Source organism: Mus musculus, chromosome 7, assembly GCF_000001635.26.
Source record: "Mus musculus strain C57BL/6J chromosome 7, GRCm38.p6 C57BL/6J".
Taxonomy (NCBI): domain Eukaryota; kingdom Metazoa; phylum Chordata; class Mammalia; order Rodentia; family Muridae; genus Mus; species Mus musculus.
The window spans coordinates 131,371,113-131,388,590 of NC_000073.6; the positions used below are offsets into that span (position 1 = coordinate 131,371,113).

Here is a 17,478-nt window from a genome sequence, read left to right on the forward strand (position 1 = left end):
GGTGCTGGGGCACTGCGCCTGCGCACCCGGCGCAAAGGTTTCTGGAGACTGCAGCAAGGGCATGAAGACCGCGGCGGCTCGTGGGGCCACTCGCAGAGACGGACAGCCCAAACTAGGACTGTGCGTCCTCTGCGGCTTGCCGGCGGCCGGAAAGTCGACTTTTGCACGTGCGCTGGCCCTCCGCCTGCGGCGGGAGCGGGGTTGGGCCGTGGGCGTCCTCTCCTACGACGATGTGCTGCCTCTTGCGCTCCCGGACTGCGATGGCACACAGCCTCGGGTCAGCATCGGGTGGGGGCGGACGGGTTTGCAGGCTCGGCCCAGGCGGTGAGGCTGTGGGTGGATCCTGCAGTGCCTGGGTGGGAAGGGAAGCCTGACCGGAGCCGGTGGCTAGGGGAGCTGGCTAGCTCCGCTCTGTAGACCTTTTTCGGAATAATATGGTCAGAGCTTTGTAGAGGTGTTTATGCCAAATTTGGTACGTTCACATACTGCATATTCTATGCAGTGGAGCTTTAAGATAAGGCCTAGCTATGTTGTCTGGGTTAGTCTCAAACTCCCGAGCTCAAGGATCACCCAGACCCCTCCCGTACAAGAGTCCTAAGGCAGAGTGAAGTTTTACATTTAGTGTACAAGGTAGACATCCTAGGCAGATACACCCTGATAATAATCCCTTGGTAGTTTCTCCGTAGCGCCTAGGACCTAGGCAAAGAAAGGGATCTTTAAAAAAAAAAAAAAAGGTTAAAACCAGAATCTGTAGGACTGGAGCTCTGTAGCTCTGTACCATTTTGGAACTCCCCATGAGAATAAAGAATACAAGTGATAAATAACAAAATTGCTAGGTCCCTCCAGGAAAGTTTTACCAAACCAAGGGCCTGGTCTGCCAATAGTATTGAAAAACGTGGTGATTTCTTGGTTGACAGCCAGGTGGAGTGATAAGCTTGAATTGTATGTGCCAAGTATATACTCCTTAATCCTTGCATTTACACCCCAGTGAGGTGCACCCCTGCTGGAAGCCGACTACATGGCAATAGAGTCCGGTCTCCAGTTGCATACTTAACTCTAAAGCAGATATCTCCTGACATCTTAAATTGTTACATTTGTTGCTTAGTGCTCAGGTGTAGAAAAGTTACATGAATTTAAGGCAAATAGGATGACTACATTTTCTAAGTATATTCAGAGTACCCGCACACAAAGATAAGTATATGCAAAGCCTCAGTGTATTTGGAATGTGGGAAACATGTATTTCTTCATCAGAAGATGCCGCTTCTGCTTTGGCTCTGAGGACAACAACAGCATTGTAATTGGGTAACTTGTAGGTAGGACTCCCGCCACGTTGGAGGAAGATAATGGTTACTGATGAGGATTGGCTTGCCTTCGCCTTTATTACTGCATTTTTATTTTCTCCACTCCCTCCCCCGCCCCCCACCCCAGGCCTTATTTGGTCAGTGTGGTTAGAAAATCTCCACCCTTTAGGCAGTGACACACATTTCCTTCTCTGGGTTAATCTGGGGTACTTTTTTGTAGATAGGGCAAGAGCAGGGCTCCTCTCCTGCCCTTTTGTATCTCCTCCAGTCTTGACTGCAGAACCACTCTCCTCTCACCATCCCTCAAAACACAAAACTACCTGTATTCTCAGGCTCCTTGTCTCCTTCCTTCTGTTTCTGCCATCTTTCCCAATCTCACAATCCAATTGTTGGCCTGAGGTCTTCAAATTTTGACCAAAGGACCTTCAAATGGACTTGTCTTACTGGTTGGTATCCCTTTTCATTCCAAGAACAAACCAACATTGGCATAGCTTAGGTTGTTTTAATCCAGCAGGATCTTGGTTGTGGCTCTTTTGGTCTCCTATATAAAGGGATTTCATTCTCATATATTCCTGCATGCACGCACCCATCCATCCATCCATTTCGGACACATTTCTAGAACACCTGTAAGGTGCCAGCCAGCCTCTGTGCTGGCGGCGGGTGGTCTGGCAGGGAGAAATATGAAGGTGCACAGAAGTACCTGGCTGATACATGCCCTGTTAGAATAGGGACAATGGACAGAATAGGGCTGGATTGCCTTCTACATAATTGAGTCTGACAACGCTTCACACAGCTCTGGGACTTTGGAAATATTCCAGGGAGAAAGGGTGCAGGAACTATAAAGACGGGAAGGTATGAGGAACGGCGTCACCTGAGAGCTGCACGTGCTTCAGTATTGTGGCGTGCAAGTTTAAATGGGAAGAGGATGGCAATAAAACAAGACAATGAGCCTACTGGCCAAAATTCAGGCATGGTGTCGCATACCTTTACTCACAGCACTTGTAAGGCAGGGGCAGGTGGATCTCTGTGGATTCAGAACAGCTGGGGCGATTATACCCTCCCTGTCTTGGGAAAAAAAAATGCCTAATATAAATTTCAATTCTTTGTTGTTGTGTTTTGTAGCCATCCCAGTGGAAAATGTTCCGACAAGAACTGTTAAAGCACCTGGAATGCTTCCTCGTGGCGGTCATTAGTGGGGCTCAGATGTCTGCCCCACCCAACAGGACTGAGGCCGTGTGGGAAGACTTCATAACCTGCTTAAAAAGTCAGGATTTGATGATCTTTCCTACAGCACTAGAGGCCCAGCCTTGCCACCTCTTGGCAAAACCTGCTGTTTCTAGACCTTTGTTTTTGGTGTTAGATGACAACTTTTATTACCAAAGTATGAGATATGAAGTCTACCAACTGGCTCGGAAATGTAATTACAACATTTTTTTTTCCTTACATGTGGAAACATCGATTCACATATATCAAAATCACAGCTGCCTTTAGTGAGATTTTAATTGGATTGGGTTTATATGGATTTAGTTTTTAAAGAGGGTATTCAGTATTGCAAATGGAGTTTCTCCTGCATCCTCTGGGACTGGTATATATTTATTTCACATTTCTGGAGAGACAAACTGGTAATTTGGTTATTTAAAACTGTTTTCAGATTCGCTAGGCTTTTGCCAGCTCTTTTTAGACTGTCCCCTGGAGACATGTTTGAAGAGGAATGGTGAGAGGTCCCAGCCACTGCCTGACGAGACCATCCAGCTCATGGGGAGAAAGATAGAGAAGCCCAACCCTGAGAAAAATGCCTGGGAACACAACAGCCTCATAATTCAGAGTTCAGCATGTTCTCTGGAAGCCAGGTATTCTCCTCTAAGCCATTTTGGTGCTCTCCTGCTAGGTATCATGGGAAACATACGCTTAACTGTATGGGGTTGACCGTTCTCCCACAGGCTCGGGGAATTGTGTGCTGGAGCAAACGAAACCAAGAAAGTTTAGTTTGTTCAGGGTCACCAAACTTTTAACGGCTAAGATTTGAATCCAAGTTTCTTTATAAATGTCTGCTTTTAACTGTTCAAACTGTAATGTCTCAGGCTGGGGAGATAACTCATTGGGTAAAGGGCTTGCTGCACTGAACCTGAAGCTCAGATTTGTACAGCTGGGCATAGCTACTCACATCTATAATCCCAGCACTGGGTGGGGGTGGTACTCAGGACTAGCCATTCTACTGAAAGACCCTGTCTTTTGGTATTCTTGTTAAAGTTGCCTACTAAGTAGGTTGTGAAATGTTTTTATAGAAATCTATTGAGTTCAGTGGTCAAGCACCTGTGTAACTTGTGCAAAGTCATAGTATAATACTCCTCAAAAGTCTTAAATTGTAATTAAATTAATATTGGGTTCTGGTTTGTCCTAGAGCTCTTTCTAGTCATCCTGCCCATGTGAATGTGAAACTTTCCATTGGTGATATATCTGTAGAATTTGTAACATTCTTGATAGAAATTTCATGAATGATGGAAATGTTCTCTGTTCTGTCCAATATGGGAGCAGCCAGGCATGAGAGTTATTGAAGACTTAAATGTATCTAATGTTAGTGATATGTGAGCTGATAGTTAATATGGCCTCATATGGTGACAAACTGTGCTGTTGTTAAACAGTGTAGATCTCAGATACATTGTGCACATTAGTAAATAATTTTTAAGCTTAAATTTGTTTTTTTTTTTTTTCCATTTTTTATTAGGTATTTAGCTCATTTACATTTCCAATGCTATACCAAAAGTCCCCCTTACCCACCCACCCCCACTCCCCTACCCACCCACTCCCCCCCTTTGGCCCTGGCGTTCCCCTGTACCGGGGCACACAAAGTCTGCGTGTCCAATGGGCCTCTCTTTCCAGTGATGGCCGACTAGGCCATCTTTTGATACATATGCAGCTAGAGTCAAGAGCTCAGGGGTACTGGTTAGTTCATAATGTTGTTCCACCTATAGGGTTGAAGATCCCTTTAGCTCCTTGGGTACTTTCTCTAGCTCCTCCATTGGGAGCCCTGTGATCCATCCATTAGCTGACTGTGAGCATCCACTTCTGTGTTTGCTAGGCCCCGGCATAGTCTCACAAGAGACAGCTACATCTGGGTCCTTTCGATAAAATCTTGCTAGTATATGCAATGGTGTCAGCGTTTGGATGCTGATTATGGGGTGGATCCCTGGATATGGCAGTCTCTACATGGTCCATCCTTTCATCTCAGCTCCAAACTTTGTTTCTGTAACTCCTTCCATGGGTGTTTTGTTCCCACTTCTAAGGAGGGGCATAGTGTCCACACTTCAGTCTTCATTTTTCTTGAGTTTCATGTGTTTAGGAAATTGTATCTTATATCGTGGGTATCCTAGGTTTTGGGCTAGTATCCACTTATCAGTGAGTACATATTGTGTGAGTTCCTTTGTGATTGTGTTACCTCACTCAGGATGATGCTCTCCAGGTCCATCCATTTGGCTAGGAATTTCATAAATTCATTCTTTTTAATAGCTGAGTAGTACTCCATTGTGTAGATGTACCACATTTTCTGTATCCATTCCTCTGTTGAGGGGCATCTGGGTTCTTTCCAGTTTCTGGCTATTATAAATAAGGCTGCTATGAACATAGTGGAGCATGTGTCCTTCTTACCAGTTGGGGCTTCTTCTGGATATATGCCCAGGAGAGGTATTGCTGGATCCTCCGGTAGTACTATGTCCAATTTTCTGAGGAACCGCCAGACTGATTTCCAGAGTGGTTGTACAAGCCTGCAATCCCACCAACAATGGAGGAGTGTTCCTCTTTCTCCACATCCTCGCCAGCATCTGCTGTCACCTGAATTTTTGATCTTAGCCATTCTCACTGGTGTGAGGTGGAATCTCAGGGTTGTTTTGATTTGCATTTCCCTGATGATTAAGGATGTTGAACATTTTTTCAGGTGCTTCTCTGCCATTCGGTATTCCTCAGGTGAGAATTCTTTGTTCAGTTCTGAGCCCCATTTTTTAAGGGGGTTATTTGATTTTCTGAGGTCCACCTTCTTGAGTTCTTTATATATGTTGGATATTAGTCCCCTATCTGATTTAGGATAGGTAAAGATCCTTTCCCAGTCTGTTGGTGGTCTTTTTGTCTTATAGACAGTGTCTTTTGCCTTGCAGAAACTTTGGAGTTTCATTAGGTCCCATTTGTCAATTCTCGATCTTACAGCACAAGCCATTGCTGTTCTGTTCAGGAATTTTTCCCCTGTGCCCATATCTTCAAGGCTTTTCCCCACTTTCTCCTCTATAAGTTTCAGTGTCTCTGGTTTTATGTGAAGTTCCTTGATCCACTTAGATTTGACCTTAGTACAAGGAGATAAGTATGGATCGATTCGCATTCTTCTACATGATAACAACCAGTTGTGCCAGCACCAATTGTTGAAAATGCTGTCTTTCTTCCACTGGATGGTTTTGGCTCCCTTGTCGAAGATCAAGTGACCATAGGTGTGTGGGTTCATTTCTGGGTCTTCAATTCTATTCCATTGGTCCACTTGTCTGTCTCTATACCAGTACCATGCAGTTTTTATCACAATTGCTCTGTAGTAAAGCTTTAGGTCAGGCATGGTGATTCCACCAGAGGTTCTTTTATCCTTGAGAAGAGTTTTTGCTATCCTCGGTTTTTTGTTATTCCAGATGAATTTGCAAATTGCTCCTTCTAATTCGTTGAAGAATTGAGTTGGAATTTTAATGGGGATTGCATTGAATCTGTAGATTGCTTTTGGCAAGATAGCCATTTTTACAATGTTGGTCCTGCCAATCCATGAGCATGGGAGATCTTTCCATCTTCTGAGATCTTCTTTAATTTCTTTCTTCAGGGACTTGAAGTTTTTATCATACAGATCTTTCACTTCCTTCGTTAGAGTCACGCCGAGATATTTTATATTATTTGTGGCTATTGAGAAGGGTGTTGTTTCCCTAATTTCTTTCTCAGCCTGTTTATTCTTTGTGTAGAGAAAGGCCATTGACTTCTTTGAGTTAATTTTATATCCAGCTACTTCACCGAAGCTGTTTATCAGGTTTAGGAGTTCTCTGTTGGAATTTTTAGGGTCACTTATATATACTATCATATCATCTGCAAAAAGTGATATTTTGACTTCCTCTTTTCCAATTTGTATCCCCTTGATCTCCTTTTGTTGTCGAATTGCTCTGGCTAATACTTCAAGTACTATGTTGAAAAGGTAGGGAGAAAGTGGGCAGCCTTGTCTAGTCCCTGATTTTAGTGGGATTGCTTCCAGCTTCTCTCCATTTACTTTGATGTTGGCTACTGGTTTGCTGTAGATTGCTTTTATCATGTTTAGGTATTGGCCTTGAATTCCTGATCTTTCCAGAACTTTTATCATGAATGGGTGTTGGATCTTGTCAAATGCTTTTTCTGCATCTAACGAGATGATCATGTGGTTTTTGTCTTTGAGTTTGTTTATATAATGGATTACATTGATGGATTTTCGTATATTAAACCATCCCTGCATCCCTGGAATAAAACCTACTTGGTCAGGATGGATGATTGCTTTAATGTGTTCTTGGATTCGGTTAGCGAGAATTTTATTAAGGATTTTTGCATCGATGTTCATAAGAGAAATTGGTCTGAAGTTCTCTATCTTTGTTGGATCTTTCTGTGGTTTAGGTATCAGAGTAATAGTGGCTTCATAAAATGAGTTGGGTAGAATACCTTCTACTTCTATCTTGTGAAAAAGTTTGTGCAGAACTGGAGTTAGATCTTCTTTGAAGGTCTGATAGAACTCTGCACTAAACCCGTCTGGTCCTGGGCTTTTTTTGGCTGGGAGACTATTAATAACTGCTTCTATTTCTTTAGGGGATATGGGACTGTTTAGAAGGTCAACTTGATCCTGATTCAACTTTGGTACCTGGTATCTGTCCAGAAATTTGTCCATTTCGTCCAGGTTTTCCAGTTTTGTTGAGTATAGCCTTTTGTAGAAGGATCTGATGGTGTTTTGGATTTCTTCAGGATCTGTTGTTATGTCTCCCTTTTCATTTCTGATTTTGTTAATTAGGATTTTGTCCCTGTGCCCTTTAGTGAGTGTAGCTAAGGGTTTATCTATCTTGTTGATTTTCTCAAAGAACCAACTCCTCGTTTGGTTAATTCTTTGAATAGTTCTTCTTGTTTCCACTTGGTTGATTTCACCCCTGAGTTTGATTATTTCCTGCCGTCTACTCCTCTTGGGTGAATTTGCTTCCTTTTTTTCTAGAGCTTTTAGATGTGTTGTCAAGCTGCTAGTATGTGCTCTCTCCCGTTTTTTCTTGAAGGCACTCATAGCTATGAGTTTCCCTCTTAGAAATGCTTTCATTGTGTCCCAAAGGTTTGGGTACGTTGTGGCTTCATTTTCATTAAACTCTAAAAAGTCTTTAATTTCTTTCTTTATTCCTTCCTTGACCAAGGTATCATTGAGAAGTGTGTTGTTCAGTTTCCATGTGAATGTTGGCTTTCTGTTATTTATTTTGTTATTGAAGATCAGCCTTAGTGCATGGTGATCTGATAGGATACATGGGACAATTTCAATATTTTTGAATCTGTTGAGGCCTGATTTGTGACCTATTATGTGGTCAATTTTGGAGAAGGTACCATGAGGTGCTGAGAAGAAGGTATATCCTTTTGTTTTAGGATAAAATGTTCTGTAGATATCTGTCAGATCCATTTGTTTCATCACTTCTGTTAGTTTCAGTGTGTCCCTGTTTAGTTTCTGTTTCCATGATCTGTCCATTGGTGAAAGTGGTGTGTTGAAGTCTCCCACTATTATTGTGTGAGGCGTAATGTGTGCTTTGAGCTTTACTAAAGTTTCTTTAGTGAATGTGGCTGCTCTTGTATTTGGAGCATAGATATTCAGAATTGAGAGTTCCTCTTGGAGGATTTTACCTTTGATGAGAATGAAGTGTCCCTCCTTGTCTTTTTTGATGACTTTGGGTTGGAAGTCAATCTTATCAGATATTAGGATGGCTACTCCTGCTTGTTTCTTCATACCATTTGCTTGGAAAATTGTTTTCCAGCCTTTCATTCTGAGGTAGTGTCTATCTTTTTCTCTGAGATGAGTTTCCTGTAAGCAGCAAAATGTTGGGTCTTGTTTGTGTAGCCAGTTTGTTAGTCTATGTCTTTTTATTGGCGAGTTGAGACCATTGATGTTAAGAGATATTAAGGAAAAGTAATTGTTGCTTCCTGTTATTTTAGTTGTTAAAGGTGGCATTCTGTTCTTGTGGCTGTCTTCTTTTAGGTTTGTTGAGGGATTACCTTCTTGTTTTTTCTAGGGCGTTGTTCCCGTTCTTGTATTGGTTTTTTTCTGTTATCCTTTGAAGGGCTGGATTCGTGGAGAGATAATGCGTGAATTTGGTTTTGTCGTGGAATACTTTGGTTTCTCCCTCTATGATAATTGAGAGTTTGGCTGGGTATAGTAGCCTGGGCTGCAGTTTGTGTTCTCTTAGTGTCTGTATAACATCTGTCCAGGCTCTTCTGGCTTTCATAGTCTCTGGTGAAAAATCTGGTGTAATTCTGATAGGCTTGCCTTTATATGTTACTTGACCTTTTTCCCTTACTGCTTTTAGTATTCTATCTTTATTTAGTGCATTTGATGTTCTGATTATTATGTGTCGGGAGGAATTTCTTTTCTGGTCCAGTCTATTTGGAGTTCTGTAGGCTTCTTGTATGTTCATATGCATCTCATTCTTTAGATTTGGGAAGTTTTCTTCAATAATTTTGTTGAAGATGTTTGCTGGACCTTTGAGTTGAAAATCTTCATTCTCATCCACTCCTATTATCCGTACGTTTGGTCTTCTTATTGTGTCCTGGATTTCCTGGATATTTTGAGTTAGGATCTTTTTGCATTTTCCATTTTCTTTGATTGTTGTGCCGATGTTCTCTATGGAATCTTCTGCACCTGAGATTCTCTCTTCCATCTCTTGTATTCTGTTGCTGATGCTCAAATCTATGGTTCCAGATTTCTTTCCTAGGGTTTCTATCTCTAGTGTTGCCTCGCTTTGAGTTTTCTTTATTGTGTCTACTTCCCTTTTTAGGTCTAGTATGGTTTTGTTCATTTCCATCACCTGTTTGTATGTTTTTTCCTCTTTTTCTGTAAGGACTTCTACCTGTTTGATTGTGTTTTCCTGTTTTTCTTTAAGGACTTGTAACTCTTTAGCAGTGTTCTCCTGTATTTCTTTAAGTGATTTATTAAAGTCCTTCTTGATGTCCTCTACCATCATCATGAGATATGCTTTTAAATCTAGGTCTAGGTTCTCAGGTGTGTTGGGGTTCCCTGGACTGGGCGAAGTGGGTGTGCTGGGTTCTGGTGATGGTGAGTGGTCTTGGTTCCTGTTAGTAAGATTCCTCCGTTTACCTTTCGCCATCTGGTAATCTCTGGAGTTAGTAGTTATAGTTGACTCTGTTTAGAGATTGTTCTTCTGGTGATTCTGTTACCGTCTATCAGCAGACCTGGGAGACAGATTCTCTCCTCTGAGTTTCAGTGCTCAGAGCACTCTCTGCTGGCAAGCTCTCTTACAGGGAAGGTGCGCAGATATCTTGTATTTGGACCTCCTCCTGGCCGAAGAAGAAGGCCCAAAACAGGACCTTTCTCAGACGCTGTGTTGCTTTGGCAGTTCCCAGGTGGTACAGACTCTCACCTAAGCAGACTAAATTCCTAAGTTCCTTGGAGTCCCGGGACCAAGATGGCGACCGCTGCTGCTGTGGCTTAGGCCGCCTCCCCAGCCGGGTGGGCACCTGTCCTCTGGTCCGGAAGGTGGCCGGCTGTCCCCGGCCCACACAGGGTGCTGCCTCAGCGCCTCTGTGCTTCTGCCTGTTCCAGAAGCTGTCAGGTTCTCTGGCGCACCCTCTCACCTGTTCAGACTAATTTCCTAAGTTCGGCGGGTCCCGGACCAAGATGGCGACCGCTGCTGCTGTGGCTTAGGCCGCCTCCCCAGCCGTTAAATTTGTTTTTTATGTAATCAAGTCATTTCTTCACTTCTCTTCACCTCCTCTTATTGGCCCCCCTTTCCAAATCCATGGCCTCTTTATTATTGTCATATACATACATACATAATACACATATACATATAGTTTATAAAACAACCTGCTGAGTCTGTTTATTGTTTCCTGTATATATGTGATTTTAGGGCTCACAATTTAGTATTAGATAACCAATTAGGGACCCCTCTAGGGAAGACTAATTCTTGCTCAGTAGTCATTAGTTGCCTATAGTTCTTTGTCCCATGAGAATTCCCCCTTCCAAGTTAGACTGTCTATTGGTGTTGTCATAGTTCAGGTCTTATTTAGGCAACCAGATTGTTGAGATAATCATGGGTTTGGCTTCTGTGTCATTGCTAGGAAACACAATCTCACAGCACATTTTCTGGTATCTCTGTCTTCTATGACATTCTCTGAACCTTGAGTACAGGAATTGTGTTATAGCTGTAACCACTAGGGCTGGACACCCCATGATTGTTTGTCTTCTGCATTTTGACCACTTGTAATGGTCTCAATTGGCTGCAGAGAGAAATGTCTTTGAGGAGAGGTGAGAGCTGCACTTCCCCATGGGTATAAGGATAAGTATTTAAGTGCTGTTGGGAAGTAATGCTGGCTTACTATAGTGGTAGTACTAGGTACTCTTCTAAGGCCCATGGCCTCACTAACTCCAGGGAGTTGGCTAGGTTTCCAATACCAGGCATGTTTTCTTTCTGTTGAGTGGGCCTTAAGTCCAAATAGGCAGCTGTTGGTTACTGCCAAGAAATGATTGCTAGCCACTATTGCTACATTAGAGATATTGTGCCATGCTGGTTTTAAGCTTAATTTTAAAAATTAATTCTTTGAAAGTCATTAGACAGATTTCTTAGTGCAGTTTCTGTATAGTTTGTAAGTTTCATATATCCACAATAAAATGGACCTAGCACTTAAGTTGCTATTGTCTATGCAGTTCATAAAACAAGTCGCTGGTGAGGTTTCCAGTTTTCCAAAACAGGGTCTCAGTATGTAGCCCACCCAGGCTGGTCCCAAACTTATGATTCTTTTTCAGCTTCCCAAATACTGTGATTGACTGCAGATAGATACATGCCATCAAGCCCAAATAAGGTGTCTAGTTTTGTCATAAAATCTTGAAACTGAACAGGCACATCACCAACGGATTGCTATCCTTTCTGGAGCATATAAATCCCTCCCCCTCTCTGGCCGATTGAGGTACCTTGAGAATAGCGTCAGTTTGATCTTCACTGCTTCGACACCAGTGAGATGTGGGGTAGTAGAGTGTGGGTTTCTGTAGTCACTGCCAGCCCTTACTGTAATCTGCAATGTTGTCCCAGGTCTTACAAACATGGTCGAGTGACTTGTACATATGCAAACAGTCACAGGGCAACCAAGCAACCAAACTGAGGTAGTGCCAAGTCTGGAGTCCCACACTACAAACTGAGAGATAAATCTATCTGATCAAGATAACTTTCCCCAGCTTCTCTAATGTAAAAATAACTACTCAGCACATTTACATATTGGCAGTGTTTCTGGACGCAATGCCATTCCATCCTTATAACCCTTTAAGGGTAAGAATTGCATAAAACTTCCATTTTATGCTGAGATAACTGAGGCCCAGGTAAATCAAGTAACATGCCTACGATGTAAATGGCAGAACCAAGGGACCCAGTGCAGTGACATTCTAGAGCCTGGACTTCCTTCCCTCCATGAGAAAGATCAAGGTGGAGATGCTACATTGTGCAGTCATTAGCTTGTAAGTTCAGCTCTGATCCCTTTACTCTAAGTAAAACCCAAAGTCTGCCCCTGACTTACATATTCTAATAACCACCCTGCCATCTCCCCAAAAGAGCCTCCTATGTTATGTGAGCACCAAGAGCTTACCTCCAGGCCTGGTGTCTGCTGTTTCCTCTACCTGGCTCAGCCATCTAAGATGGAGTGAATGACAGTATCTGGCTACGCAGTCTCTCAGAGTCATCACTTTATTGTCTTCATTCAGCCACTTACTGATATCCAGTATTATGTTTCGATCAATGGCTTTCCTGTCTCACTGCATTCCATTTTCAGGACTGGAGTGGTGGGCACCTTGTTATATCCCCAGATTAGCGCTTTCGCATACAGTGTTTACATATGAGATGCTCAATGTACATATTTACTGAATGAATCAATTCTACCTGAATTCTCTAGGGACCTTTGGCTAGTGAAGAAATTTGTTAATCCTTATCTAGTAAATAAGAAGTAGCCAGAAATAAACACTATCTTTCTTTAGGGACTACACAGCTCAGGATATAATAGGGGAAGAAATTGCTTATTGGTACATCTTAGAAAATTAGCCTCTTATGATGGCTTATAATTTGTTTGAGCTTCATTGAACATTATATAAATGGAAGATGGCTTCCAGATCACTCCTTTCAATAGGGACCTTGGTGGACCTAGGAGTTCAACCTAGTATTATTATTGCAGGTTCTTTAAAAATAAAATGTCTCACAGAAAGATTTTTCTTTATTCTTTATCTTCCTTTCTCTGTAGCCTGGAGGTGACTGGTTTGTTGCTTACTGCATTGGAAAATCCCATAAAATGTGTTGAGGATAATACAGAACAAAAGGTAAGTATTCCAGTTAGACTTGGTTTTGCAAATGAAAAGGAGTAACTTTCTTGCAGGGAGACTTTTTGAGCTAATGACAGCAAGAGAAAAGGAGGAAATGGTCTGTTAGCAGAAGAGCACCGTACCGGCCTTTGGCTTCTGACATCCAGTCAGGGAACTGCCAAGGGCCTGTGCTGGCTGGCCAAAGACCCACAGTAAATGTTCAGAAATGTTGGAGCCTTATGTTGGGGACTTAAAATGGACCAAGGTGGAAGTGCTTATACCATTAAAGCACACACACAACTACATATAGGCTGGAGGAAGTTTTAATTCCTAGCAAGTCAGCTATTGCACACTCACCAGCACACACTTTACAACTGGACATGATCCATTTGGATCTTCTGTGAGATAAAACGAACCGAAAACCACCATTGCTTTTCTTTTGGTCCCTTCAAATGAGTCTGTACCTTGGTCATTCCTTTTATAAACTATTCCCAGTAACAGTGTCTGTATTACACAGGAAACTGACAGAATTATCTGTTCTACTAACATCCTTCATAAAGCTGATGAGACACTCCGAAGAACTGTCTCTCAGACGATGAGGGAAGCCAAAGGTACGTCGTTGACTTAGTTCTGTGCTGGTTAGCTGCTGGGGTGCACTCTCTTGCTGCTGCCATTTCCTTGACACCAGAAAGATTTATTCTATCAGAGTTTGTATCAGTGTTTCAGTTTAGCACTTGCCGTTTGGCTTCATAGCTAGACCATCCCCTGAAACAGCATCGTTTTTCTCGTCCTTACTGATGGCCTTTCTTTCACTAGACCTTTTCTTAGATACGAGGGAATCAATAGGAAGCAGAACATTCTAGTGAGGAGACAGACACAAAGGTAATTATATGACTACACATAGTCCTCTGAAGTAGAGTGCTAGATTGATTTTTGAGAGTAATTAGGGTGCTGGAGAGGTAACTTAATGGTTAAAAGTAGTCCAGGTTCAGGGGTCAGACTAGCATGGGATTTGAACAAGGTCACTGTATTATAAGTATGAGTAATACTTAAAAATAAGCAATCATATTTCAGATATGTGGTTAACTATAGCTTTTTCAATAGCTGCTTTAGGTCTTGAACATTTAATGCCTTGTTATGTTTAAAATTTGTTTTAAAAAGAAACAGCACATTAACTCATCTGATGTACTAAATGTTCTATACTCTTTATAATCATGTACAGTGGGTGTAATTTTTATAAATAGGAAATGGGGGTTCACAGTGAATCAAGTAACTTTCCCAAGGCTGAACAGCTGCTAAATTTGGGGGCAACCTAGGCTGAAGGTGATTCCCATCCAGTCTGTTGTTGTGGAACTCTCTCTGCCTTTACTGTCACCTTCATGGAAGCTGGGGCCACTGAAAACCAGTGTAGTGACCATACCGTGTTTCTCAAATTCTCTCCACCCATGAGCATATGTTCTAAATTGTGTAATGTAGTGTATAAACTCAGACACACGTAGAAACAAGCTTCAGAAACGCATCCCCATATTTAATGGAAAGTTTTATTTTCTCATTTTAGAAAAATGCCCATTACCACTCATTAATGAAGTACAATCCAAAAGGGTCAGAAGAGAAGTGGCATTATGATTAGAACAAAGCAGAAATCATCCTTTTTTTCTCAGCCATTTGCCTCTTGTTGTTCTGGCTTATGACCGATGTCTTACAGCACTCACCATTCCCACCTAACTGGAAAAATGGAGACTTTTCTGGAGGGGATTGGTCCTGGTTTCTAAATGTGTGCTTGAATAAAACTAAAAAATTCAGTTTCTTTGCCATCAAGAAAGTGAGGTGGCAGCCCCCAGATGGTATAAAACATTTGCAAATGTCTCATGAGTACATAAATATATTTAGAGAAATTTTTACCACTTGGTAACACACAGGTAATACAAATTTAAAATGGATAAATATCTAAATAGACACTTTTCTCCCAAGGGAGATAGATAGAAAGATGGCCAGTATTCAAACGAAAACATGTTTAAATTTAACGAACAGCAAAATACCAGTCAAAACCATGGGAGATATTGTTTTGCAGCCATTAGCGTGGCCAGAATGAGGGCTCCGAGACTTGTTGAGAACCCTCTACTGGTGGGAGCATAAAATGATGCATGTGCTTTGGAAACAGCCAGGTGGGTCGTAGTTATATAAGTCTGTAGTTACCATGTGGCCCAACTATTCCACTCTATGGTAATAGGATTGAGAAAAAAATTATACAAAGCTGTTCATAACAGAACTATTCACAACACCCAAAAGGTGGAAACAACCCAACTGTCCATCACCTGATAAATGGGTAAACATTTATCATTTATCAATGGGTAATACAATGTGGTTGCCCATATAATGGAATGTTATTTAGCTATAAGTAACAGTAGAATACTGACACAGGATAGAACATGGGGAATGTTGCAAACATCCAAACTGAAAGAGTGTATGAACATCCAGAACTGGGAAATCAGGGCAGAAGGGTAGGGGTGGTAGGTTGGGATAGGGAAGTGGGAAGTGAGAAGGGTGACTGTCAGGGGATCCAGGGTTTGCTTTTAAGTTATGAAAATGTTCTAAAATTGACTATGGTGATGATTGCACATATGTGAATAATCTTAAAAAAAAACTTTTTTGGTTTTTTTTTGAGACAGGGTCTAAGTAGCTCTGGCTATCCTGGAACTCTTGTAGACTAGGCTGGCATAAACTCACAGACCCGCCTGCCCCTGCCTTCCCAGTGCTGGGGTTAAAAGCATGTGCTACTATTCAAGCTAAACCATTACATTTTCAATAGATACATTTATAGTGAGTTATATCTCAATAAAGCTAATTTCAGATGCTCAGTAAACTACCCATATGGCCATGCCTAGTAGAACATTTCTGTCATTATAGAAAGTTGCTTGGGACAACTGTTCAAATGTATTATTTATCAGCTTCAAAAAACCAAATTGTCAGCTTATTTTTCAAAGCAAAAGATAGTAAGTTAGGTATCTAGGCTCAAAAATAACCTACTGTGGTGAGCCTTTAGTCCTGGAACTTGAGAGGCAGTAGCATGTCTATGTGAGTTTAGGGTCAGTTTGGCCTACATAGCAAACTCCAGGCCAGCCAGTGCTACATAATGAGAATCTGAAAAAGCATCCTTCTAGGGAACTAGAGAGATGGGTCAGTAGTTAAAAGCACTTGCTAGTCTTGGAGACAACCTGTGTTCAGTGCCCAGCACTGACATGGTGGCTCACAACCATCTATAAACTCCAGTAATGGGGGATAGTATGCCCTCTTCTGGCCCCTGTGAGCACTCGGGATACCAGTGGTACTCAGACATACATACAAGAAAAACATTCAAATACATAATATAAAAATAAATAACATCTTTAAAATACATGTTCTTCCAAGTTTATTGTTTTCTATTCAAACACACCAGAGCAAATATTAACCCTAACTTCCTATGGCTGTTAGTTCAGATGACTCTTCTAGATCACATTAACATGATTTCTTATCTATAAACGATTATAAATGCCTCCTAATTGATTATTGGAGAATCTGGCCTGTTTGATGGAATCAAATGACTGATGGCAGCAGGCAGTCCAGACTGACTAACGTTAATATATGTTTTATTTTAGATGAACAAATACCTCTTAATAACTTGAAGCATCTAGCAGAAGAACTTAACAAGCTCAAAGCAGATGTTTTGGAAGATCTAAGACAAGGAAATAGAAAATATCTGTGCTTTCAGCAAACCACTGACTTATCAGATATTATTTCTTCTTTTTGTAAGGAGAGAGATACTATTGTGCAGAAGTATTTTTCAAAGCAACATTAAACTTTCTGAATTTCTAGTCAAATGTCTGATTTGGATAAATTTTATATGGCTGGATGTTTTCTAGACTAATACTATGACTTGCCAAAGACTACTCTGAACACACACACACACACACACACACACACACACACACACCACACACACAAAAATCCAAAATGTCTATTCTAAAAGTTCCATTTTGCATACCAGAAATTACTTCAGTGAGCTGCTTGTCAAATCAACATAGATAACTGAGTATATGAGGCAACCTTCCTCATTGATATGCTACAAACTGAGTACAGCAGCCTAATTGATCTGAATAAAATCTATTTCCTGGGATACAACTATGCCACAATACCTGACAGAAAACCACTGAGAGAGGAGAGATTTATTTGGGCTCACAGTTTCAGGAGGTGTACACAGGGTGGGGAAGGCATGGCCACTGGGTTGGCTCTGAACAGAGTGGCAGAATCTTGTGGTGGTTGTATCTCCCACTGTGGAGAAGGAAGCAGAGAGCTCTAGAACAGAATCAGAGGTGAATAAAACCTTCAAGGACCAGGGACTACTTCCACCAAAGAGGCACCACACTGCCAAGGTTCCACAACCTTCTAAAACAGTGGTACCCACTGTTCAAGTGCTCAGACTGAAGAGCCTCTGGGGCACATCTGTCATTCAAACCATACCAATTAGAAAGGAGTTTTAGATCTATAGAGCTCTTTTGTTCTAAACTTATAATACCTCTTTCTATAAGAGATTCCAGGAATTCTAGCTAGCCTGTCATAAAGTCCTTTATT

At 41.6% G+C, this 17,478-nt stretch overlaps 1 protein-coding gene across 4 annotated transcripts in view; it reads left to right on the forward strand.

Annotated features, from left to right (window-relative positions):
* Pstk (phosphoseryl-tRNA kinase) overlaps positions 1-17,478 on the forward strand; it is a 21,656-nt gene continuing 4,178 nt past the window's right edge. The window contains exons 1-7 of one of the 4 annotated variants that reach the window (XM_006507555.4): positions 1-277; positions 2,424-2,718; positions 2,953-3,151; positions 12,813-12,888; positions 13,388-13,481; positions 13,687-13,752; positions 16,506-16,721. In XM_006507555.4, the coding sequence (XP_006507618.1) occupies positions 62-277; positions 2,424-2,718; positions 2,953-3,151; positions 12,813-12,888; positions 13,388-13,481; positions 13,687-13,733 (927 nt within the window). In that variant the 5' untranslated portion in view covers positions 1-61 and the 3' untranslated portion in view covers positions 13,734-13,752; positions 16,506-16,721. Of the gene's footprint in view, positions 278-2,423; positions 2,719-2,952; positions 3,152-12,812; positions 12,889-13,387; positions 13,482-13,686; positions 13,753-16,505; positions 16,728-17,478 lie in introns of those variants that run through there. The other 3 variants (NM_001039534.1, XM_006507557.4, NM_001364161.1) reach the window with 3 other exon arrangements.